The sequence below is a fragment of the Haliotis rubra genome, unplaced genomic scaffold (assembly GCF_003918875.1).
Source record: "Haliotis rubra isolate DU_JTF1 unplaced genomic scaffold, ASM391887v1 Scf187, whole genome shotgun sequence".
NCBI lineage: Eukaryota > Metazoa > Mollusca > Gastropoda > Lepetellida > Haliotidae > Haliotis > Haliotis rubra.
The window spans coordinates 1,270,345-1,298,131 of NW_025765858.1; the positions used below are offsets into that span (position 1 = coordinate 1,270,345).

Here is a 27,787-nt window from a genome sequence, read left to right on the forward strand (position 1 = left end):
CCCAAGTAATAATTTTATTACGTTTTTGTTAAAAACACGTTCCACGTCAGTTGATGAATTGTGGCACTGTTTCAAGTCGATAGTTGGGATATGGGAGACAGACAGACATATACGTATGTGCACAAGCCATTCTTGTAGACGTATGGGAGACTATGGCACATACATTTAGAACAATTCCTTTTTCACATAATAGTAGAAATATATATGTTTGAAATATTCAGATATAAAAAGACCAGATGAAAGGCACAGGGTGTATAAATTCCATCACTGATACAATAAAGCTCGACGTCGAAAGAGAATACAATATAGAATTTTGGCAACGTTAAATCACATGGGGAGTTTGTTTGATTTTATTGTTTAACGTCGCACTCGGCACTGGACCAGCTATATGACGGCAGTCTGTAAATAATCGAGTCTGGACCAGACAAGCCAGTGATCAACATCATGAACACCGATCGACGCAGTTGGGTTACGATGACATGTGTCAACCAAGTCAGCGAGCCTGACCACCCGATCCCGTTAGTCACCTTTTACGACAAGCACGAGTTGCTGAAGACCAATCTAACCCGGATCTTCACGGGTAACATGGGGAGTAGGCAAATATGTAGCTTTAACCCAAGAAAAAACATTACTCGTAAAATACCTAAAGGAACTTATAGATGTCACCTTCTGTATTTGTGGAACACGATGTTACGGAGTATATTCCTATTCCTTCATCAGGTGAATGAAGAAACTAGGAAACAGAAAGCTATATACGTACATTTGAAACAACAGTGATAAGATAACAAGGGAAGCCAGGTGTTAATTATTGCTAAATTGGTAGGGTGGATTGACAAAATGTAAGCCAGGGATTGTTATTCCCGGCATGAATGATGAGATAACAGGGGTGGCATTTAACAAGGGAAATGACAGTAAAGAAATGTATGCCTGGAATTTATCCAGGTCTATTTAGTGATGTTACAATAATGATTGTTATCCTTTTTACAGACTTTTTAAAAGCACTCACGTATTTCAACGAAAAAAACTCGGTTTCTGGAGTTATTGTTGGGTTATTGTTTGGACAAGTTAAAGGATTAATTACAAAAATGCCACAGAATTTTGTTTCTATACGGCTAAAACACGAAACGACAATTAAAAGCGTGTCAAAAAGACATTCAGTTAGTGTAGGGAAAAGTAGCTCCAAAAGTTGTATCAACGAACCTCTGAAAATCAGTGATGACACCAGGTGTTCACAAAGAAGTGTAAGCATGTCCTGCCCTTCCGGTAGCAGCCGTCATACATAAGATATGCCTAAACTGGATCTATGTTTGCTTGACACCAATACTATAGCCATGACACGGCAGCCTGTAAACCAGACAATCAAGTAAATGATGGACAGGAATGTCCTGTCAGACAACCTCCAATAACGACTGCTGTACAGAAGCACAGAGATTATCAACAAGACCTCCGATACTATATTATTGAGATGACACTGAAACTGTCAACATGTTATATCACAGAAATATACGCCACTGGTGATGGTTTTGAACTAGTGTACCTACCTTGTACATACAACATGTGCTGACAATTGGGAATGGGGCCATCAGTCCATGTGGAACAGTGGTATCTTCCCGCATCCTCTGATGTTGCATTGTGTAGCCAGAACTGGAGGATGACTGAGTCAGCTGACCTTGTTATCTTCGTTATATTGACTCTCGTTCGGTAGGAATTCAAGATGTAGACCCAATCAGAGTGTACCCCACGAGTGTTTACTTTAAAGATTGTTTTATTTCCAGGGCCCATCACTTTGAAATCCTCATTCAACGGCATCTTCAAAGTAATCAAACAACTGTGTCCTTCACGAACTACTGTGTAGTTTTCATAAGACCCAGCTGAAAAGACACAAGTATCCCATATACATCTACATTGCCTTGCTCCCGTGAAAAAGGGAGATGTCTGTATGTTGTGCATCGGTACAATGTTACACATTCGTCATACTTTTCAATTATCAATGAATAACAAACTATTTCAGGGCAGCTCAACATTTTCCTCCTTGTGGTTACAGTACAGGAGAGAACAATTCAGGTCACTTCCTTGTGAATTGGCGGTTTTATCATAATTATTTAATTGCCATATCCATGTTATAACTGATACGCCAAATACATGTTTTAATACTTCGTATGTCCATATTTCAATATCATTCACTTACATTGTTTAACCAGTACATATGCTTCACTCCATCCTGTCACCGCTCTCCGATCTATTACAACCTGACACTGGAAGTTATCTCCCTTCGCTGTGTTCACGTCATTGTCAGTGAGGGCACTTCTGTAGATATATATGCCAGGCCATAACGGCCACTGATGATGACTCTGTGATATGCTGTATTCAGAGCTTTCGTCTTGCGGCAAACCGTTCTTCCTCCAGTTAATGGACGCCTTTACCAAATTATACTTGCAGACACTGTAGCAGGGCAACGTCACACTCCTGTCCACGTGAGCTGTGTCTGGTGCAGCGATGTATGGCTGTTGGAAATCTGTTATAACAAATTGTGAGTTCAGCTATGACGTAATAGGTGTCGTGGACAAACACATCTTGGTTGTCCATTACACATGCACAGTTATATTGTTAAATAGGAGCTTGACACTCCTGAACTTGCTTTGCATTATTCTTTAGTATTTGGATGTTGTCAGTCGAAGGTGGATATTAATCAACATCCTACATTGCACTTCTTTGAGAGGCATTTTATAAGACCAGCAACTCATCCCCAACGTTGGGACAACATCCACATCCTAGAAACTAACCGATCAGACTACATGATTAGGAAACTTCTTCGAAGACATTCCAACCCTTCAACCCCACCATGATGATGATGGTTTGAGTTTTAACGTCGGCTTCTGACTGTAGCCAATGTCGCCGACGGGGTAGGTGGGATATAAGATAATAATTAATAAGTTTATAATAAGGAACAAACCACTGTACCCAAACAAATGTAAATGATGGGGCGTTAACCTAAGTGGAATTTTGAATAAAAACGTTTATAAACAGATAAACGAAATAAAATACTAAAAAAACGAGTTTATGAAGGGAAAAGAGAAATCAAAAGGGGTAATGATTGTTAATAGGTAAATTAAATTAAACTACAGATAGTGTAAAGGGGGCCTAGCCTAGGATGTGAAGGAGGGTAGGGGGTAAGTTGTAAACACGTATAGCATAGTGGGGCATAGAATGTAGATGCAGTTAAGCTGCATTAGTTTAATAATGGGTCTGTATAAAGAAGGAAAAAGTGGTTAAGCTGGGGTGGATGTGGGGAGGGGGCGAGGGAGGAGCGTAGAAGGCGGTGGGCAGGGGCCGAAGCTGAAAGGCGAGCGCTGGCAGTGAACCGCTGTGTTGAATGGCCTTGACCTTGTCAGTGAGGGCTTGCGACAGGTTGTTTACATTAGCGAGAGGGGAGAGCTAGCGTGGCGTGTGCAGGGTATGGATAACTGAGTTTGAGCGGCGGGACTGAAAGTGTGGGCTTATTGGTTATACTTGAGACATAGAATGGATAACAGAGGGTTGAACGCCTAGTGTAAATGTAACAGTAGGTTGAAGATGAGAGCGGTGTATGTAGTTTATATGAGAGGTTCTAGATCCTTTGCAATACGTTTGAGTTTTGAAGGTAAGCTGCTATGGCGTTGAAAATGATGGGGGATTTAGGAGTAGTGGGATATTGTTGTGATATTTAGGGGGAATGCTGTTGTGTAGTTGCTTGATATTTGCTTGTTGTAGTTTGCAGTGAATGAGTATGTGGTTTATGTCTTCTTGAGTATTGCAGTGTGTACATAAGCCATCTGTATGTCTGTTTTGTTTATAAGTGTGTGGTTTAGGTTAGTGATGCCTGTGATTGAGTCTGTTTATAGCCGTGTCACTGTTTTTAATGTTAGAGTATGCAGGGATTTTCCTTAATCGTGATTTTATTATTGATGTGACCCATGTTGATTTGTTTGTGTTGATGTTGTGATGGAAGTTGGTATGTAGTATGTTTGATTTGATGAGTTGCTCAATTCCTGTCTTGGATGTGTGAAAGTTTATGTTTGGTGATGTGTGGGTTGTTGCTAGTTTGGCTGCAGTATCAGCTGTGTCATTTCCAGGTAGGTTTGAATGGCTTGGAATCCAGTTGAATGTTATATTTTTGTTTGATCGTTTAAGTGAGTCGGTTTGGATAATAATATTGTGGATAAGGTCTGGAGTCGATTTGGAATGCTTGTTTTGTATTTGCCTAATGGAGTTGAGTGAGTCGGAGAGAATGAGAAAGTTAGTCTGGGGAGAGTGGGGAATAAGTGCAGTGCAGTGAGAATAGCTATGAATTCTGCAGTATGTATTGTGGTGTGGTTTGTATATTGGAGGTTGGTTGTAAAAGGGTTTTTTCGTTGGACATGAATGCCTATACCAGTGGTTTTGTTTTGGTTGATTGAAGCATCTGTGTATATATGAGTGTGGGTGGGGTAGCTGTTGTTGATGTAGTTGTTTGTGATGTTTGTTATAGTGGATTTGTTGTTGTCTTTTGGTAGCTGATGGAGGATGTTATCTAGGTTAGTGTCTGTGATGGGTGGGGGTTTGTCGTGAATGTAGCTTGTAATGGGAGGTGTATGTTGTATGTCGTTTAGTTGTTGTGAGTGTACCAGTTTGTAGAGGTTGGTGATGCATGAGGCTCTTAAAGGGTTGAGTTTGAATTTTTTAAGTGTTGATTTCTTTATGTTGTTGTATTTGTGTGTAACGAGTTTAAATAGTTGATTGTGCTTGGCCCCAGCCCAGTAAGTGATTGCTGTTTGGTTGATTCTTTGTGTGATTGAAGTGGTGCCTGAGAGTAGAAGGAGTGTGTTTAGGGAGGTACCACTCACGGTGCCTAGGGCTAATTTTAGGGCTTCATATTGTATAGATTAAATTTTTGGAGGTTGGAGGGGGAGAGGGAGTGGGGGACCGGGGCGGCGTAATCCAACTCAGGCAGTATAAGCGTTTTGTATATGTTGATAAGTGTGTGTTTGTCGGCACCCCAGTTTGTGCCGCTTATGGCTCTCATTAAGTTGAGATCTTTTTGACAAGAGTTGACCAAGTGATGAATGTGGGGTGTCCATGTCATATGTTGGTCGAAAGTTACTCGTAAGAATTTGGCTTCCTTTCTTAATTCAATTTTTTGATTATTTAAGTGCAGTTTGGGTGTGTAATTTTGCATTCGTTGAGTTTTGAAAAGTATGCCCACGGTTTTTTTTCACATTTATGAGGAACCCCCATTGTTGGGCCCAATTTTGAATGTGGTTAAGCATTCTTTGACATTTAATAGAGACTTGTTTAATAGAGGTGGAAGAGGTCCAGAAGGAGATATCGTCTGCAAATTTAGCTTCGGAAATTTCCGGCCATTTTTCTGGGAATATATCATTAATCATGAAGTTAAAAAGTATTGGAGATAATATGCTGCCCTGGGGGGTCCCATTTTCTAGGGGATGGGGGTCCGTAAGGGTGTTGAGAGATTTGAGGTTTATGAATCTATTGTTTAGGAAGGAGTGAATGAAATTTAAAATTCTGCCGTGTATGGCATTTTTTTGGAGCTTTTGTAGTAGACCGTTGTGCCAAACCATGTCAAATGCCTTACTAAAGTCAATGAAAATGGCAATAGTGATCTGTTTTTGTCCGACTTCCATTTTTGTGGAAGCCGCAGTGGCTGAGCAGGTTAGGCGCCTGACTATGTGTGCTGGCGATTAGGGCCTGACTCTGAGGATGTGGGTTCGAATCTTGGATGGGACTTAACTCAACAAAAGTACTAGAATATCTAAGAAAGTGTAATCCCAAATATAAAATTTGTTACATTTGACCACTTTCTAAATGGCATTGTGCATTCCTGACTTAAGTCAGATATTGTTAAACATTCTGACATGTAACACTCTGATTTCATTTCACCCCGTTTACAACGGTTTTGCTTTTTATCTCAGGGAACCAATTGGACGTTTACTAGTCACACGCATGATCACAAACAAAGTCCGTGCATACCAGAGGTGAATCTAGGATTACAAACCATAGACCGCAATACGATGACCACCAACCCATCCATGCTATTGTCTACACTATATTACATTACAAGGCTTGGTATATGTACATTGACAGACTGAGGCATCGTTGAAACCGGTTATTTCTAAATGTGCACGTTTTTAGAATGCGATAACATATGGCATGGCACGTTGCCATATTGAGAAAAATATTCGACGCAATATCATTCAAGTCTTTATCACCACACATCAAATATAGTGATTGTTAATTCGAAAATGGTCCTCTTATTGAAACTAACCTTGCGTACCTCCAACTAGAATCAGCAGATGTATGTACCCAATCCAAGTACACCATCTCCAATGCCCCATACCGTCGTCTCTGTGAAATGAATTGCGTGGATGAGCCTTTAAAAAGCCAAATTAACATATAAAAAAAAGAAACATTTCCGTCTCCAAATCAGTGTTTGAGACATTCGAGTACTATGCTTCACACAGATTCTGAAGACGAATAGATGGGGAATGTTCAAAAGCCGTGTTTTATTTTGGATAACACTCTTTCAATTAAGTTCGCAGTTCTAGTACTTTTTGTTAAAGTGGAGTTCCATTCGCATTTACGCTTGTCAGTAGAAACCACTGTCTAAATGACACTGTATCTCCATAGCCTTTGGCCGAGCTAGTCGTCCCTATTTACACTTGTCAGTGGAGTACACTGAACGTGATGTAGACTACCAGTTGCCAGACCTCCTTTGTAGTGGAAGAAGGATGGCTGAGTGGTCTAGATTGCTGACTTTGTGTGCTGAAGATCTGATGTGGGTGTGAGAGTGTGGGTTCGAATCCCGAATGGAATCCAAATTAACAGAAAGTATCAGCATTCTGTACTTTATCGAGGACGAGTAATCCAAAATACAATATATATCACATTTGATATATTGTGTATTCATAGTTGTAAACTGACCCAAACGTGAAACGCTTATGTGATTTTGTTACTACTTAACCTGCCGTGTACCCATCTAATACACTATCGTCCTCAGTCAGCTTACACAACAAGCAAATAGCTAAGTCATTAACTGTTCAGTCAGTGATGACGTCAGGTCAACAACTGGGCTTTGTCCTCCGCACCTATTGGGATCATCAATATTCTCTCTTCCTGACATGTTCATGTATATTAACACTACCTCAGGCAGAAAAGCATTACAGTTTTTCAAATGAAGCTGAATCCTTCCCGTGAACACTAAGAAGCATGTAATGAATGGATCACCAAAACTCATCACTCACATGTTATATTCATCATTATAATGACATATCGTTCAACTAAAATGCAATGCGGACATTGAATCTTGTGTCGAAACATAGCAGCTGCTAGCAACCTGCTCATAAATGAAATTGATGAGATGCGAAAACAAAATAGGGAAATTAATCTCAATTTGGACTTCATAATGCATAAAAATTCAAATCAGGCTACACTGTCGTGTGTAACATATCGGCACATTTCACGAGTCAGGAGTTCTGCTGCTTTGAGTGCCACAGTCATGTAGCTGTACATCACGCATTTGGAAAGAATCAATATGTGCATGCGCTGACAGTGTCCTTGTTTGACTTTCACATAAGATCTTGAGACACTTTGGGCAGTTGTTTTATCATTTTAATTTTATTTTCGTTTAGTTTCCTGCTGAGTCAAGTGCAGAGCCAAGACTGTTAATTACAATGAAACATATAAAATTAAAGTTACAAAATGTTTCAAGAGGTATTGAAAGCTTAACATGAACTCCCAGTAAACTGGAAACGTCGTTTTCAAGACCGTGTATGTAACTGTTGTAATATCAAAAAAAGGTGGATTGAATACACGTCCAGTAAGAGGGGAAAGGAAATAACACACAACATCAGAAATAGCCCTACTGACAAAAACAAGGACGTAATATTTCAGAAACGGGAAGTTTTTTTTATCAGAGTGGGAATAAATATTGTGGCAGATTAATTCATGTACACGAAAACACTACTTTGGTGATTGATTTGGACAGGTCAGATAAGACAAACACATACTAGCATTAAAATATCCATTAGGTTAGAATTAAATACCAAGAGATGTCCAATACATGGTTCCTACCTAACAATCGTGAAATACCCCAGGTTATGTAAATGCAGATGTGACCAGTTACTCTATAACATGTCCCAGTAGACTGTGTGTTTGCTTACTGCCTAAAATAGCAGGGCATGATCTCCACGTGCACTCCGTCACACACCACTGCAGTCCCCTGTTCATTGGAAAAGGATTCATCCGTTTGTGCATGGGGCACCTGCTGTACAAAAAGCGCCTTACTAAGCTCTGGTATAAATAACTAACTTTTCCTTCAATGAGCAAATCATAATGATGTTGGTGACAATCAGCACACTTTTGTTTCCTAGGTGACAAAGAAAGGTTTACCAATCTTGCCCTTGTATCCTATATCCGAGCGTTTTGTCAGTAGACCTGTGAAGATTCGGGTTAGAAATTCGTCTATAGCAACATATGCTTGTCGTAAGAGGCGAATACCGGGATCGGTCGGTCAGGCTCTCGGACTTGGTTGACACATGTCTTCGTATCCCAACTGCATAGATAGATGCTCATAGTGTCAATCACTGGATAGTGTGGCCCAGACTAGATTATTTACCGTCATATACCTCTAATATTGCTGAGTTCGGCAATACAAACAAGCAAAGAAACAAACAAACATTTGGTCAGTAATAACAAACAACTGATTATTTATCCACCGTTCTGTGCTGGAGAGACTGAAAAAATGTTTCAGGCCTATGACACCACGTCAGGCCAACGCGTGTCGACATGGTGCCGACACACCAATGAGTGAGTGAGTTACCTTTTACGCTACTTTTGGCAATATTTTAGTAATATCACGATGGGTGACACTAAAATGGGCTTCACACATTGTACCCATGAGGAATCCAACCCGGATCTTCGGCGTGACGAGCGAAGGCTTTAACCACTAGGCTACCCCACCGCTGGACACCCGCTTAAATGATGTTAATAGTAGAACGTCGAAATCAAACCAACTTCTTAACAACTATGAACACACAAAGTCGTTTTAAATTTGAAATCCCAAACATAGCCTGTGTGAACCTAACAACTACTGAACTGGCAATTGAACCAGACTCCCCACATGAACTGACACGTCAAGTAGAACAGAATCAAACACATGAAATCCGTCCCTCTGAAAGTGTTTCAGTATCGTCCATATTCACGCTGTTTTATTCACATCTCACATGAGGTTAACAGTGCTGACATGAAATATATATATATATATATATATATATATATATATATATATATATATATATATATATGAGATTAAACTGTATAGGGCTTCTGAAGACTTTAGAACAACTGTAATATGTGATTAAACTTGAATTCTTGAGCATCGACGGTAACGCTAATCATTGCATTATAGCCGTGCACCACAAAGTCTCGTACAGCGCGTAATACAGGGAAGATTAGGTCTGTCGGCTTTTAAGTTAGGGATTGTTAGAAACGGATCCTCACAATAGAATGTACGTATGCACACATGCAAAAACACACGAGCGCGTATGTGCTCACGCACACTCCTACATTCACTCGGATAACGATGAACCTCACACACTCCAGTACTCCATTCACAAGGAATAACATGCATTCACACTCACACGTAACCTGTGAAAAACCGTCATCAGAACCACTGATTCACTATCGTTTATTCGCAGCCACCGACCTGCACACACACACACACACACACACACACACACACACACACACACACACACAGAGAGAGAGAGACACACACGCACGCACACACACGCACGCACGCACGCACACATACACACAAAAACAAACTCACATTCACACATACACATACATTCTCCTCAGCACAAAATATTAGTATGTCAACTAACACACGTATGTATACTCGCACGTACAAAGGCATGTTCACTCATGCACACACACGCACGCACACACGGACACACGCACATGCATTCGTGCAGCGGCTGCTGCTATTGTCCATTATTATCTTGAGATTCTCTTTTATAATATTGAGACCCGGTAGAGGGACTCTCAGCGCTATATGTGTTCCATGTCAGCAATATTTTAATGTTCCATGTTAAATTCATCCCTATGTTTATTAACGTTTGTCGTGTATGTGAACTGCTTTCGTCTCTGTCAAGTGAGTATCATCAGTGCACACATCGTTTCAAAATCCTTGATCTGCATGTGCAGGCCGCCACGGTGACAAGAAACAGCTTGTATTTCTTACAAACAAGGACCAGAAACTGTCTCTGACCCGAGGTGTTTAAGTAAACTTGTTTTTGTTTCCTGGTATAAGAAATTTATCCGGTTTGAAAAGACATGGGCAGCCCTAATATGAAGATGCACAAAGCACACACACTAGCCGTTCTCTCGGAAATAAGTCTTGATACGAATGTTTTAATCAATTCATTATAGATCGTTACATTTGCTTCTAATTGTAGTACACACAGCAAAAGGGGCGTTGCGATTTATTTCAAATCTTGTTTGATATATACTAGAGACTGCAAAGCATTACTTTTAGCTCAATGTGATCATCCATACAAGGCTGAAACAATTATTGTTTACATTGGAACACAAATTCTACTAAGATTCAAAATTAACTTAATGTACGTCCACATGTGTTGTGTGCTTCGGAAACAAGTCATCAGGTGTGGATTATTCATCCGCCAAGTTTACACTGGAGCAAAGGGAAATCAATAGTGGAAAGGGACATCAGATGTTCGTCAGGGAGGACCACATGGCCTGCTCTACCGGGAGCACCTACCACTCACGTAGTCTGCATACATAAAATAATGTTTCAAAATTTATGTACAAAGTCTTCTGATCGCTGAGGGTCAACGAACAACATTTGACCCTGAACACTCATGTTATAGTCGTTTGAACAAAGGTAATGCACGTATCTGGTTTCTTCATTTGCCTTTCTTGTCCTCCAAAGTTGAACATACAGCACAAGTACATTTTGTATGACAACAGGGAAGAGGCAATGTACACAGTACAATATCCAATGTACTGAAGTTGTGTGTAGTATCCCTTAAGATCAGTTAGAAATGCTTTTCAGCAGTTCATGCTTGTAATAAGAGGAGTCGAACAAGATCGCGTAGTCAGGCTTGCTTACTTGGGTGACACATGTTATCGTATCCCAAATGCGTACATCGATGCTCATGATGTCAGTCACTGGATTGTCTAGTTCTTTCAAAATTCATTCCTCAAAAATAAATTAATGTAAATAAAATGTGTTGCTATCTGGGTGTGAAACGAATAACCAGGGCATTGTGGAATTATGAGAACTTCAAATTAGAATAATGAAATGCATTGCCATATTTGACGCGAACATGCATACAAAAGTGTGCCGGGGAGTCAGTGCATCTCAAATATCTAGACTTGTGACAGTCTCTTTGTTTTCCGTGACGTCTAGACCAACACATCGATACAAAAGTAATAGTTACACACACCAACTGCAGAATCATTGACGGGTATAGCAGTGTGGTACTGATCACAAATTCTGACAACTGAAACGGAAAACTCTTGAGGTCACATTAGGATAAAGATTTAATTCGGTATTGTAAAAAGATGGCTGTGAGTGAAGCATATTAGCAAATGTGAAATTATGGACAGGAAATATTGACAGTTTCTTTCAAACGATAACCCAACAGTATTCAACACTCACAAGTTTATAGAATTTCAAAGGGAAATATTTATCAAGTTTAAGCTCACAAACTGACACTAAGTACTCTTCAGTGTATGAAACTAATGGAATATTGTCATATGGAAATAAAGCCTGCGTATGCTTCCCACAAACTACGATCATAATCAGGGCAGATACGGGACTTGAACTACAACAAACGAATTCTAGCCAGCGTCAAGGACATAGAATGTCACAGCTAAGGCAGCACTTTTGACGATTTGGCTACACAAGGCTCTACAATGTTACTGATGAAACTTAAAATGCAAACTTCCGTTTACTTCTGTGCCGGGGAAGCCTTTCAGAAGTGTTCCCTTTTAACGGGGAGTGAAACCACTACCAATCAATTGCTCACTATTATTTGTAAATGAATGCGGCAGAAACCCTTTCAACTTCCATAAAATGTCCTCCCGATTTACAATTTCAGCTATACTACTAGTGCAATATGACTGTGGTTATGAATCACTCCGAAACAGTCATGATACCAGAAACATATGGGCGGATCCTTCCCTTCTATTAGCACATGAGTGCATGCAAAGCCTAGTCGTGCACGTCTTGCTTATCCAAACTCACAGGTTGCGGACGACCTCGTCTTGTATAACTCACTGCACCGAGGTTTATTTTCTACACGCATTTCACCCTTGATTCATTAGAGTTTGTGGACATACGTTTATTCCAAGATAACTTCCTCTAAAGCACTTCGTCACAAGCAAATGATTTTAACATTTTGTGGGAAAAGGCAACGTTAACAGGAAACAAACAGACAGGAAGTATGATTTTCACCCTCATCTGACTCATGTGAAATAGCGAAGCAAATACTTTATAGATGAGGTGAATACCTTCCTGTTTCCCTGTAGAAACAGGACATCATTACAGATTAAATACTCTGTCAGATACTGAAACCTGGACTCATTTCTATCTTTCTTCTGTCAAAATGTTTATACGGTATGTTCCGGTGGCGATGGTCTTCTCAATTATACTAGATGAAAGTGACCGTGAGACCGCTTGCACTTTGTCAACAGAATTAATGTTATGCTATATAACTATCCGTTGTCATGGTGACAAGAGTGTGGACGTTTCAACCTATACTTAAAGAGAACACATTGTGGGCTTAAAGCTTAGTCATTCTTTCAGCAATCTATTCGCCCCAATAACAACTAATCTGTTACTTATTACCAGTGAAATGTGCATGCTTGGTGCTCAAGTCACAATATGAACCATTTTATATGTAACACTCGTGTGGTTAGTAATACGCTTCGCTGACATGCAGACATATAAGCTTACAGGCAGAGACATAAGCTGATGTAGAGTGATATTAGCCGATATGGGGAGACATAAGTTGATATGCAGTGATATAAGCTGATCTGCAGTGAAATAAGCTGACATACAGTGATATAAGCTGACACACAGTGATATAAGGTGACATACAGTGATATAAGATGACATTCAATGATATAAGCTGATTTCTGTGATATAAGCTGACATAGAGTGATATAAGCTGACATACAATGATATAAGCTGATATGCAGTGATATAAGCTGGCATACAGTTGTATAAGCTGATGTGCAGTGATACAAGCTGATATGCAGTGGTATACGCTGATATACAGCGATGTAAGCTGATTTGCAGTGATATAAGCTGATATACAGCGATGTAAGCTGATTTGCAGTGATATAAGCTGATATGCAGCGATGTAACTGACATCTTGCTCAAACTAGAACTTGCCAACCTTACTCACACAGTACACAAAAGCTAACATTATGTGTCTTTAAACGCATCGCACTGACAAGTGCACAAGTGCGTAATTATGAAAGCAAGGATGCAAACACCATTTCTTATCTACAACAGAAATAATTTCAATGTGGATGATTTACCAACATATGTCAGGGCAACACTGTAAATACAATGTGTTATTGTTCGTGTCTGAGGTGTCGCGATTCACTATGACATGCAGTGATATAAGCTAACATACAGTGATATAAGCTGACATACAGTGATATAAGCTGACATACAGTGATATAAGCTGACATACAATGATATAAGCTTATATACAGTAGCAAAAAGCTGACATACAAGGATATAAGTTGATATGCAGTGATATAAGCTGATATACAGTGATATAAGCTTACATGCAGTGATATAAGCTTACATACAGTGATATCAGCTGACATAGAGTGATATAAGCTGACATACAGTTGTATGAGCCGATGTGCATTGATACAAGCTGATATGCAGTGGCATACGCTGATATACAGCAATGTAAGCTGATTCACAGTGATATAAGGTGATATAGAGTGATGTAAACTTATATGCAGTGAAGGAAGCTGATATGCAGCGATGTAACTGACATCTTGCTCAAACTAGACTTTGCCAACCATACTCACATAGTACACAAAAGCTAACATTATGTGTCTTTAAACGCATCGCACTGACAAGTGCACAAGTGCGTAATTATGAAAGTAAAGAGACAAACACCATTTCTTATTTACAACAGAAATAATTTCAATGTGCATGATGTACCAACGTATGTCAGGGCAACACTGTAAATATAATGTGTTATTACCCATACGGGTGAGGAGATCGCGTGTAATATCTTTTTGATATTTGCACAGTGTGCAATTTAGTGATTCTCGACGTTGATTGGTTGATCGTATATTTGTACATTTTCATTGGATGCCGGAACTACTTTCAAACACCACGTTCATTCATAAAATTTCATCGATTCATTGATAAATTAACATTATGTAATGTAATCACACATTCCGAGATCTAAAAAAGAAAACATTAAGGTTAAAGAATATGAATATTCTTTTTATTAGACGTTATTATTTTGGAATAAAACTGCGTATTAAATAGTAGTCTTTTTAAATTATATATAATCTTTAAGAAACCCTCCAAAACAATCGTTTGCATTGTTTGTAAACAAACATGGCTGCCGTAAGGCTAACCCCGATCAAGGTCACTTACCTAGTTAAAGTTGACGGTGACCAAATAGGAGAGTGATAAGAATTTTACAGCCCTTGAATTCCCAAACCCTGTTTGTTGTTGAAACTGAATTCGGGGAAATAGAAACAGCAAGAAACTGACTAAAGATGTTATCTGAAAGTGTAACAAGTGAGTCGGACACGGCGTCGATGCCATCGAATCAGAAAACAGCTCCTTTCTTACCGGAATCAGTGCTAAATGTTCTTCTTCAAGATGACTCATTTATATCCATGCATTTCTAATCAATCTGAGAGGTTGGTGCCAGTAGTCGATGCAGAGATTGACACATTTCATAGACTCGGATTCCGACTAGAGTTATCCTTCTTGGAACTGCTGTACTCTACTAAGACGAGCGTGTAACACGCCTTCCACAGAACAAAATATTGTTTTATCTTCAAACTTGTTGAGTTTCTTGACAGAAAACTTTTTCTAGATGTATTCGTGGGATGGTTGTCTTTTAGAATTCCCAACTTTTAACCGTTGACTTTCCAAAAAATTGACAGGTTTTTGCCAGAGTGTGTTTCAACACTACACCGTCACCGTCACTAGAAAACACGTCTGTCATGAATGAACGATGTTCCGTCGCACTGACTTGATCGAATAAATGTTTAGCTCTTATGAAGTTCAATGATTTGTTTAATAGATCATTTTTATCATATTAACAAATGTTAATTAATTATTCCAGGCATAATAATTTTGTTGTATTTTAAAGCGATTTTATGATGTACTATTTCCATAGCGTAGTTATGTTATTACCGCTGGCGAAGTAAGGTTTAATACGCGCATGAATACGAATCAGCTGTTTAAGGTCACAAGTCCTGTCTCCGGGTGGTTTTTATTTCGTGGTTCTTCCTTTTAAATTACATTATGGGTAATAAATAGAATAACCAACGAGGTACGAGTGATTACGGGAAATATGCCCTCGTTAAAATAATGTTCAGTGCCTCGCCAAGGCTCGGCACTGTGAACATTATTTCAACTCGGGCATATTTCCCGTAATCACTCGTACCTCGTTGGTTATTCTCTAATTATTGTTCGTGTCTGAGGTGTCGCGATTCACTATGGCAAGCTGCGTTATTTATTCCATGTAAAAGACAGTGTTGGGCTTATATTTATGAATGAGTTTTTTTTATTAGGCATTCATGCAGGATTTCAAGCGAACCCCATAGAGTTAGTCCCTTGGAGCGCTCTTTATGGAGACCTTACAACTCCTTTGGAAACAGATCTCAGTCCTAGGCAAAAACAACTTAAGATTGAAACCAGTTCCGCTAACACTGTGCTTGCGACAGTTTTTGTTGTACAGAGCAATTGTTTACATTCTATATGTGGCAAGTGTTCCCTGTTTGGAATCTGTTTGTCTCGAGGGTTCAATGATCTATTTAAGGCCAGTCGTAAGAGTGAGAATATTGTTGTACTATTTTGCATACATGCCTTTAATATAAACTTCTCAGACAATAAGCTAATTTCATAATTTTACCTTTCCGTTAAATGTTCGTCTTTGTGTTAAATGAAAATGTGCTGATCTAATAATTTGTTCCTTGTGTTAAATGTTTATTTTTTCTCTTCCACGTAAAGGAGATGAACTTAATGAAGTTGAATTTAAGTAGAATGTGTAGATTGACGGTACACATGAGTAGCTTGAGTATACGTGAGCAACTTGAGTGTACGTGCGAGTAGAGCTTAAAGGTACACGTGAGTAGCTTCACTGTACATGTAAGCAGCTTGAGTGTATACGTGAGTAGGTTGAGTGTACACGTGGGTAGCTGCTGTTATCATGTGACCATCTGAAGGACCATTATGACAACTTCTGGGGAGTCATCACACACAGATTCCCACTTCAATTGACAGTGACTTTAAGTAGCATTGAGGACGAGTCTCTCCTTCAGCACCTGATCGGACGACCCTGTGATGCAATATCTGACTGAGATTGCAGTGACTTATTCTATGACCTAAGTGCATCATGTGTAATGAAAATCATGGCACCCTACCAAAGCGAGCTTTCAATTCACAATTGTCAACAGTTAGAGGCATTATTCAGATGTCACAAACATATGAACTATCATTCATTCATGATAGCATACATGTTCCCACTAACCAAACCCACTCTTTTATTACTAACATTTCTTTTTGAAAACATGTGAATGTCCATCTACTGTCCAAATTTGTAAACATCCTCACAATGATCACCTAAAGGAGGAAATAAAGCTGCTGCTGATGCTGATGACTCTCTCTGGAAACAGGAAGATGTGTTTACCTTCAGCGTACACGTGGGTACCTTTAGTGTAAACGTGTGTAGATTGACGGTACACGCGAGTAGCTTGAGTATAAGTGGGTAACTTGAGTGTACATGCGAGTAGATCCTAAATGTACATTTGGGTAGCTTCACTGTACACATAAGCAGCATGAGTGTACACGTCAGTACGTTGAGTGTACGCGTGAGTAGCGTGAGTGTACTCGTGGGTAGCTTACGTGTACACGTGAGTAGCTTAAATGTACACATGGGTACCTTCAGATTTCATTTGAGCAGGATGTATGTACACATGAGTAGCTTGAGTGTACTAGTGAGTAGCTTGACTGTATACTGAGTAGCTTGAGTGTACATGTGCGTAGCTTGAGTGTACTCGTTGGTAGCTTAAGTGTACCTGTACGTAGCTTGAGTGTACACGTGAGTAGCTTGAGTGAACATGTGAGTAGCTTGAGTGTACTTGTGGGTAGCTTGAGTGTGCATGTACGTAGCATGAGTGTACACGTGAGTAGCCTGAGTGTACATGTACATAGCTTGAGTGTACACGTAATTAACTTGAGTGTACACGTGAGTAGCATGAGTGTACAGTAGCATAAGTGTACATGTACGTAGCTTGAGTGTACAGGTGAGTAGCCTGAGTGTACACGTGAGTAGCTTGAGTGTACACTTGAGTAGCTTTAGTGTACACGTGAGTAGCCTGAGTGTACATGTACGCAGCTTGAGTGTAAACTTGAGTAGCTCGAGTGTACACGTGAGTAGCCTGAGTGTACATGTACGCAGCTTGAGTGTAAACTTGAGTAGCTTGAGTGTACACGTGAGTAACTACAGTGTACATTTACGTAACTTGAGTGTACATGTGAGCAACTTGAGTGTACATGCGAGTAGAGCTTAAAGGTACACGTGAGTAGCTTCACTGTACATGTAAGCAGCTTGAGTGTATACGTGAGTAGGTTGAGTGTACACGTGAGTAGCGTGAGTGTACTTGTGGGTAGCTGCTGTTATCATGTGACCATCTGAAGGACCATTACGACAACTTCTTGGGAGTCATCACACACAGATTCCCACTTCAATTGACAGTGACTTTAAGTAGCATTGAGGACGAGTCTCTCCTTCAGCACCTGATCGGACGACCCTGTGATGCAATATCTGACTGAGATTGCAGTGACTTATTCTATGACCTAAGTGCATCATGTGTAATGAAAATCATGGCACCCTACCAAAGCGAGCTTTCAATTCACAATCGTCAACAGTTAGAGGCATTATTCAGATGTCACAAACATATGAACTATCATTAATTCATGATATCATACATGTTCCCACTAACCAAACCCACTCTTTTATTACTAACATTTCTTTTTGAAAACATGTGAATGTCCATCTACTGTCCAAATTTGTAAACATCCTCACAATGATCACCTAAAGGAGGAAATAAAGCTGCCGCTGATGCTGATGACTCTCTCTGGAAACAGGAAGATGTGTTTACCTTCAGCGTACACGTGGGTACCTTGAGTGTAAACGTGTGTAGATTGACGGTACACGCGAGTAGCTTGAGTATAAGTGGGTAACTTGAGTGTACATGCGAGTAGATCCTAAATGTACATTTGGGTAGCTTCACTGTACACATAAGCAGCATGAGTGTACACGTCAGTACGTTGAGTGTACACGTGAGTAGCGTGAGTGTACTCGTGGGTAGCTTACGTGTACACGTGAGTAGCTTAAATGTACACGTGAGTACCTTCAGATTTCATTTGAGCAGGTTGTATGTACACGTTTGTAGCTTGAGTGTACTAGTGAGTAGCTTGAGTGTACTTGTGGGTAGCTTGAGTGTGCATGTACGTAGCATGAGTGTACACGTGAGTAGCCTGAGTGTACATGTACATAGCTTGAGTGTACACGTAATTAACTTGAGTGTACACGTGAGTAGCATGAGTGTACAGTAGCATAAGTGTACATGTACGTAACTTGAGTGTACAGGTGTGTAGTCTGAGTGTACACGTGAGTAGCTTGAGTGTACACTTGAGTAGCTTTAGTGTACACGTGAGTAGCCTGAGTGTACATGTACGCAGCTTGAGTGTAAACTTGAGTAGCTTGATCGTACACATGAGTAACTTGAGTGTACACGTGAGTAACTACAATGTACATTTACGTAGCTTGAGTGTACATGTGAGCATTTGAACTTGAGTGTAAACGTGAATAGTATGAGTGCACATGTACGTAACTTGAGTGTACACGTGAGTAACTAAAGTGTACATGTGCGTAGCTTGATTGTACATGTAACTTGCGTGTACACATGAGTATCTTGATTGTACATATACGTAGCTTGAATGTACGCGTGAGTACATTAGTTAATTTTAGTATACACGTTTGTAGCTTGAGTATAGACGTGCGTAGCTTCACTGTGCACGTGGCTAACTTGAGTGTACACTTTCGTAGCTTACGTGAACACGTGGGTACATTGAGTTTAAACGAGTGTAGATTCAGTTTAGACGTGAATAACTTGAGTGTACATGTGGTTAGCTTCACTGTAAACGCGAGTAGCTAGAGCGTACACGTGAGTAACTAAAGTGTACACGTGGATATCTTGAGTGGACACGTGAGTAGTTTGAGTGTACACGTGGGTAGCCTGAGCGTACACGTGACTAGCGTGAGTACACGTGTTTCATGTTGCTGCAGTGTCGTAGACAAAAATGCACATTCTGAATTGCTTGACAAGCAAGATTCAGATTCAAATGTCTTTGACACAGAAACTCAGACAAAAATGCCGTTTAGTTTATTTATTCAAAATAAGCAGTTGAAAAGAAGCTGAAAAAATTGCTAAATGTAATGTAAATGCAAACATAAATCTTTCTCATCGTGAAACAGAGGTGTACTCGCAGCGTTACAAGTGTTTCCCAGCCGTCTAAAGCGGATACAGAATGTTTAACTTGAGACCAAAGTCATTCTCCCAGTGATTATGTAAGGCTTTGTTGTGCTTCTAGGTGGGAACTATCACGTAATAATCTTATCAAAGAAATGTCATTATATGTACAAGTTATATGTACAAATATCTGTTATAATTCGTAAAGAGATATTTTACACTAATCAAAATCGTCGGCGTGTTTATGACGAATAATGAGTTAGTGAAGGTTTCATTACATTGTAGTAATATTTTCTGAATTAAGCTTATATTTCTTTCACACACTCAGATTATCGAGAGCTTGCTCCAAGTACCATGCTGAACAGTTTGTCATTTGAGTGTCAGTGATACCCACATAATGCTCCGGATCATGAATGCGGAATACCACGTTCCATGTAATTGAGAACAATTTGTATAATAGAAAGGAATATGTTAAGGCTTAAAAACTGTCGAAAATTGACAGTAATTCATCTCAAGAAATATATACAGTGTACTTGCTCCAAGTATTAGACTAGAAGAAAATCTCTTGACAATTGACAGTAAAAAGAAATCATAATATAGAGTATTATAGATGATATGTACCGTTCACTTATAACAGCTTTCAGGGTTTAGTAGCATATTTCCATTATGTTAAGACACATACATGAAGAGTTGTAATTAATGCTAACCTAATTAATATTTGAAGAAATAAAACATCTGCAATATACCTAAACAAATAGTACAAGGACCCGGTCTACCCAAAAAACTGAGAGATAACTGTATGCATTCTTCTCTACTGATCTTTCTAAGTGCTTGTAACAAACCGCAAACTGTTAATTGCTGGTTGTACCACAATGGCATCAATACAAACCGTATTTAGCATATAATCTGTGTACATTTTATACAGTTTATAATAAATCAGCACAAACATATAAATAAAATATATACTGACATCATTGCAGGTTAATATACACATGATGAACTGTCTGGGCCTTATAGCAAAGCACTCAGTACAAAAAAGACACAGTGATACACGTTTGTGTACCCATCTCATACATATTCACACGAAGCACTTGTAACACATTGCAGAGTACCCGTCATACCTCAACTTCACAAATATGACGCAGGTTTATCGAGGTACAGGTGCAATTGATTTCTTACGCGGTTTTAAACAATGTGAGAGCGTTGTTCTTCAATGAATGCTCACAAAACGTAAACAAGTGATATTTAGTTTATACTCCTCACAATATGTACAATTAACGCAAATACACACGTTTTATCGATGAAAATATGCGCAAAAAATGCTTTATAAGTCAAGTAGTGATAGCTAAACACCATTTTAATACTTCGGGCTGATGTGAATGTTAGAGCAAATTTAATTCAACATTATAAACTTGACACCCATATTATTGGTATTGGTTGTTATTTTGCAATGAAAAGGACATTAGTCCCATTTCACCACCTCTGAGCGAAGGACTACATTTTCTGTAGGAGCTCTTTGCTCAAGGACTAAGCTATTCTGCAGTTAATACTGTACGGTCTGCTTTATCAACAATATCATTGGTTGACAATGTAAAGTTTGGACAACACCCATTGGTGATCAGAATCATGAAGGGCATGTTCAATCTTCGACCCGCATTGCCAAGATACAATGTGACATGGAATGTGTCTGTTGTGCTGCAGTATTTAAGACATCTTACAGAGGACAACTTGAAAAGTGTAGCTTTAAAACTTGCTATGCTGATGGTTTTGTTATCAGGGCAACGCCTTCAATCCCTGTCATTGAAGCACTGTAGGAATGTAGATGTGTTAGATAATAGTGTTTAGATAAGGTATGGTGACTTGCTCAAACAATCTAGACCTGGATACCACCAAAGTGAATTGACACTTACAGGATTTCCTGACCCTTGCCTGTGTGTGGTCCGCAATCAGCAGCGGTATTTACCTCTGACTGAACCCATTAGGGGCGAAGAGACAGCACTTTTTATTAGTTTTCATAAACCACATCGAAGAGTTTCTAAAGATACTCGGTCCAGATCGATCAGGATTGTGCTATCACAGGCTGGTATAGACTTATCCATCTTTAAGCCACACAGTATTAGATCTGCATCAACAAGTGCAGCATCAAGGGCCAATCTCCCATTACAAGCCATAATTAGGACTGCGGGATGGAGCAGTGAATGTGTGTTCAGAAAGTTTTATGAAAAACCAGTAGCAAATGGAGGGCAGTTCAGTGAAGCCATCCTAAATCATGAGCCAAGGTAGAAGTTGTTTGTAGAATAGCAGGCTTAAACATTTTCACTGTGCATGATAACTGTACCATGTGCCAAACTTTGTAGCTATTCCATGTGCCAATACAGTTGTGTTACTAAAACTGTTATGGTGTCAGGTTTGTTCTTACTCATTACGTCAGAAAATATGGTCTTGCTCTAAAATTATCATGGTATTCCGAAAGTACGGAATAGGGAGGTGGAATTTAGAAATTAAACGAGACTTACCTGTAAGTTGAAGTTTGATATAAATTCCACTGACCTATGAAGCTGAGGGACAACATGCCCTCCCATTCCATCCCTATTGGCACAGGCAAACCATATTTTTAATTTAAAAGCTGATTCCTATGCGCATGCACACCCATGTTATCTCTCAGTACTTCATAGGTCAGTGGAATTTATATCAAACTTCAACTTACTTGTAAGTCTCGTTTAATTTCTAAATTTACACTTGTCCGTGGAGTACACAGTGCGTGACGTAGACTACCAGTTGTCAGACCTCCTTTATAGTGGACGATTGACTGGTGGCTGAGTGGACTAGATTGCAGACTATGTGTGCTAGAGATTTGGGTGCCTGACTCCGAGAGTGTGGGTTCAAATCCCAAATAGAATCCAACTTAACAGAAAGTATCAGCATTCTGTACTTTACCGAGAACGAGCAATCCAAAATACAACATATGTTACATATAATATATTGTGTATTTACGCGTGAAGGTCCGGGTTAGAATAAACCTTCAGTCACCTACGCTTGTAAGAGGCGACTAATGGGATCAGGTGGTCAGGCTCGCTGGCTTGGTTGACACATGTCATCGGTTCCCAATTGCGCAGATCGATGCTCATGTTGTTGATCACTGGATTGTCTGGTCCAGATTCGATAATTTGCAGACCGCCGCCATATAGCTGGAATATTGCTGAGTACGGCGTAAAACTAAGCTCATTGACTCACTATTGTGTATTCATAGTTGAAAACTGATCCTAAGGTGAAACGCTTTTTCGATTTTTTAACTATTTAATCTGCCGTGTTCAATATAGGATTACCATCTCTTACACTGTCATCAGCAGCCAAATTACACAATAGGCAAATAGCTAAGTCAATAACAGTTCAATCAGTGATGACGTCAGTTCGGCAAGAGAGCTTTGTCCTTGGCACCTATTGCCTTGTTCATGTACATTTACACCACCCCAGGCAGAATAAGCATTACAGTTTCAAATGGTGCTGAATAATTTCCGTGAACACTAAGAAGCATGACATGAAAGGATACCCAAAGTCATCACTTACATATAATATTCATCAATATCATGACACATCTCTTAACTAGAAACATAACAGCTGCTAGCAACTTACTCATAGAGAAAATTGTTCTTTGAGATGCCAAAACAAAATAGGGAAATTGATCTCAATTTAGACATCATAATGCATAAATCTTCAAATAGGACTACCTTAGACTATAAAATACGATTCACGATAGACGTCTGGTGTTCTTGTGTCGCTTTGAGTGTGGTAACCATATGGTTGTATACAGGTATATAACAATGCCATGCGTTTGATGTGTGAAAAGTAAATGTATGAAACTACAGATACAAACACATTGTCCTATATATGTCATAGTCTGCTGTGGCACTCAAGAGGCAAATAGATTAACAGTGTAGCAGAGACACTTCACTGAGATAAGTCATTTAACGTCAAATGACAATAGATTTTGTTAGAGAATGTGCCTTACTGTCCATCACGTCATTTGTCATGAAACGTCAAACTCATGATCTCCCAGCGGAGATCAATGCTCATGCTGTTGATCACTGGACTGTCTGGTCCAGACCTGATTACTTGCAGACTGTTACTAGCTGAAATATTGGTAAGTGTATCGTTTAACAACAAACGGACAGAAATGAACATCGTGTGTCTATTCTCAAGACAATCCCGGACCCGACGAGACATATTCCTACCCAAACGTCCAATGTCAACTTGGTTCATTTCAAGTCCAGCGCCAAGTGTGTTGAGTGAGAGTGGTCGCTGGTTGTTTATTGTGACGAACGCTCAGTTCAAGCACATCCTAGACATGTTGGATGTGCGACAGTTCTGGAGTGAGTAGTCATGTTCTCCCACTGGACGTGCCCAGAAACAATACGATATTACATGAAGTCAGTAGGGTCACTGGAAAACATCAAGATGGGCAAGTGTTAACCTAAACAGGAACTCTAAGTAAACAGGAAACGTCGTGTTCAAGCCTGTGTATGTTGCTGGTATGGTATCAAAACAATGTGGATTGAACACACTTCTAGCAAAAGGGAGAAGGAAGTAACACACACAAAAGCATAAATGGCACCACTGACACAAACTGTTGATCAGGTAAACAATATTCATGAAACGGAAAGTGTTTCGTCTATTGTTCCCGAGTTGTAATATATATTGAGGCAGACGAATTCGTGTACATGAAAACACCACTTGTATTTTTGAGTGGGACAGGTCAGAGAGAACATACATTACAATTGATCAGATTTAATGCCGGGGCAGGGTTAGTACACGACGAAGAAATATGCACCTTCATGAAATATTCCCAGAAACCTAATTGCCTGCATAACCTGTTCCTTGTAACATGGGCCAATCGGTCGAGGGTTTGCTGAGGGATACTTTTTCGTCCACGCGGAGAGCCCACAAACCTTTTCCCAAATCTATGACCAACTGTTTGCCCAGCTGTATTGTGAATTGCTTTCTTCCCCTTAAATAACCTCGTAACGAAACCTAGCAGTTAAATAAAGACAACAAGCACGCCCTTGTTTTCCAGAATTACCAATCTTGCTCTAGTGTCCTAATTCCGTTCACTTGGTCAGTAAAAATCTACCATCTATTTTGTGTTTGAATGAGTGCACAGTGTTTCTGATCTGTAACAGCATGGCACGTTAGTGCTTGTGATGCACAAAGTATGAAACACAATTCCTTCCAGAATGTGTAATCCCAAGCAGAATATATATTGCGTTAGACCAAACAACTATGAAGGTACAATGTATTTTAGAACATGTAAATCGATGCATAACATGTGTTTCTTTAGACCTAACAACTACGTGGCTCACTCAAACATACCACATAAATCAGACATATCCCTCATATAGAATCGAATCAAACACATGAAATCCTCCTCGTTGAAAGCATTTCAGTATCAACCGATGTGACCCTTTATGCACTTTGCAATGAACTAAAAAATGGTCACCCTATGACTCTTTCCTAATGATGTGTGACAAATGCTACACCAGAAATACAGTATCCATGCATAACTTGTGTTATATTAGACCTAACAACTAGGTGACTCACACAAACTAACCACATGAAACTGACACATGAAACTGACACATCCGTCATATAACATGAAATTCTTCCGACTGAAAGTTTACAACACCTCGGATTGACAGTGTTGACATGAAGTTTAACCTCAATTGTAACATATAAGGTGTAGGGTACCTGACATATTTTAACGCTAAAAGGGCAGCCAACAATAATATCTTCTTAAACTTGTCTATGTTTAACATATATAGTGATAGAGATCACAACAGTGTAACGAATTCGTATTGCACGTAATAGAGGGGTGCTTAATAAGGATTCGCTCCTGGTTTTGTTAGAAACCAGTATTGGGTTATTCTGTTTCCTGCAGCATTAATTTGTGATCAGTACGTTTCTCTCAACGTCACTGTTTAGCCGCTGTTAATGATTACATTATGACCAATTACGAATGTAATACATTAAATTTTCCACAAGATACAAAGATATATTAGCCAAACGGAATGAAACAATGTCTATATGCCTGTGTGTGACAAAGATGATTGAACCTATACTTGCTTGCATAACTCTCTCTCTTATCCCCAACATGTATTCCCATGCACATGCATGTATTCACACGTGCACACTAACACCTTATAATGTATTTATTCAAGCATATCGTCGCCTGAAAACCAGAGTGTACTAAGTCACAAAAAACTATTTTCGAGAAATTATATCTTGAAGTTTAGGACCACAATATCTTCTGAACTTTTCAATCGAATTCTTTCAAATTTTGCACATGCATGTGACATGTTACACAGTATCAGAAAATATCAAATTATATGCTCAAACTATTGAAATAAATAAGAAACTCACGAAAAATGATTGGAGATAGAAAACTTGACCAAAGAAAATCGTGATTTTTCTCAAAACCAAAGTGTTCTAAGTGTCAAAAAACACAGCTAAAACTCAGCTTTATTATTATTATATCGATATTTGATTGTTATTTCTTTATAACCAGGTTGTATTTTTGTCGTTTAAACCTGTTTTACATTCATAAGGACTATATTTAATTAAATAAAGCAGAAATAGGAACAGAGTTAAAATGTTCCATTTCAATAATAACAATCACTTCAAAATTGGTAAATCTCAATGTCACGTGATCAAATTGTGCTTGTTCATTGGTCAATTGACGAAAGAAAATCGTGATTTTTCTCAAAACCAAAGAGTTCTAAGTGTCAAAAAACACAGCGAAAACTATATATCGATATCGAGCTAGTATATCGATATTTGATTATTAATTCTTTAGTGCCTGTTTTATTTTCATAAGGACTATATTTAATTAACTAAAGCAGAATTAAGAACAAAGATAAAATGTTCGATTTCCATGATGACAATCACTTCAAAATTGGTAAATCGCAATGTCACGTGATCAAATTGTGCTTGCTGATTGGTCAATTGACAACTTAGAACACTCGCAAATTAACAACATGTGCCTTTTCATGTAGATAGAACAAAGTTTGTGTTTGAAAAACAACTTTTAAGCTAGATAGCACTGTAAAAGTTTGCTAGAGTAATAGATTATGCTCTAAAACCTACCCTGAGCATACTAACTCTAATTTTGTCAAAAGTGGACTTAGAACACTCTGGTTTTCAGGCGACGATATACGTTTCTGTACTCCAAAAATGTAACAACCTCTGGTACACATTGTCGGCAACCATCTGTTCTTCCTAGTGGAACTGCCCTGTGGTCGAATGAAAACAGCGTCGGAGCGGACAGCAGATTCATGCTGGTCGCCATAGAGTAAGTATTCACGATGGTAAAGGGGTATCCATGTTAAACTGAGTCGTGAGCTTGCAATGTGAAACCGGTATTAGATCAGCCTGGTACAGGCAGCCACACACATACACAAGCGTACCTATATACGTGCAACCTTCTGGGACATAATGTTAAATCTCACTCACCTGAAGTCTTACTGATGTACTGGTCACATGTATTTCGTGATATCCTGCTACACAAATGTGTTTACATATCTATAATTTCAAACAGTTCATAAGGACACAGCCCACCGTCACGTTTTACTGCGCAATTCAAAATAGGCCTGAAAGAAGATCAAAGCATTGCTCAGGCCACTGCCGAATCTCTTCACCGGAAACATTCGTCACATGATCATGTCATTGGCCACAATCATTGTTCTTTTTAAGTCAACTGTCATACTGTGGACAGTATTGTATTGGGTGTTAAATATTGTATGTCTTGTCCATTGTACAAATACAATGTAAATGATGACATAAATGATACAATATTAATGTGACCAGGTCACGGGTAGGTAAATGACCTCAACAAGAAGTGACAAATAACAAACTGTTGTAGAATTAAAGGTACATGTTATGATATTGTCTTTGGCAGTATATGCCCAGAAATGTT

General features: G+C 39.2%; 1 protein-coding gene across 1 annotated transcript in view; it reads right to left on the bottom strand.

The window, feature by feature from the left end:
- LOC124274011 (hemicentin-1-like) overlaps positions 1-27,468 on the bottom strand; it is a 101,606-nt gene extending 74,138 nt beyond the window's left edge. The window contains exons 1-4 of the mRNA XM_046709344.1: positions 27,325-27,468; positions 11,499-11,561; positions 6,302-6,381; positions 1,542-1,871 (exon numbers count right to left, since the gene is read on the bottom strand). Coding sequence (XP_046565300.1) covers positions 1,542-1,871; positions 6,302-6,371 — 400 coding nt within the window. The 5' untranslated portion in view covers positions 6,372-6,381; positions 11,499-11,561; positions 27,325-27,468. The remainder of the gene's footprint in view (positions 1-1,541; positions 1,872-6,301; positions 6,382-11,498; positions 11,562-27,324) is intronic.
- Between the last annotated feature and the right edge of the window lie 319 nt (positions 27,469-27,787).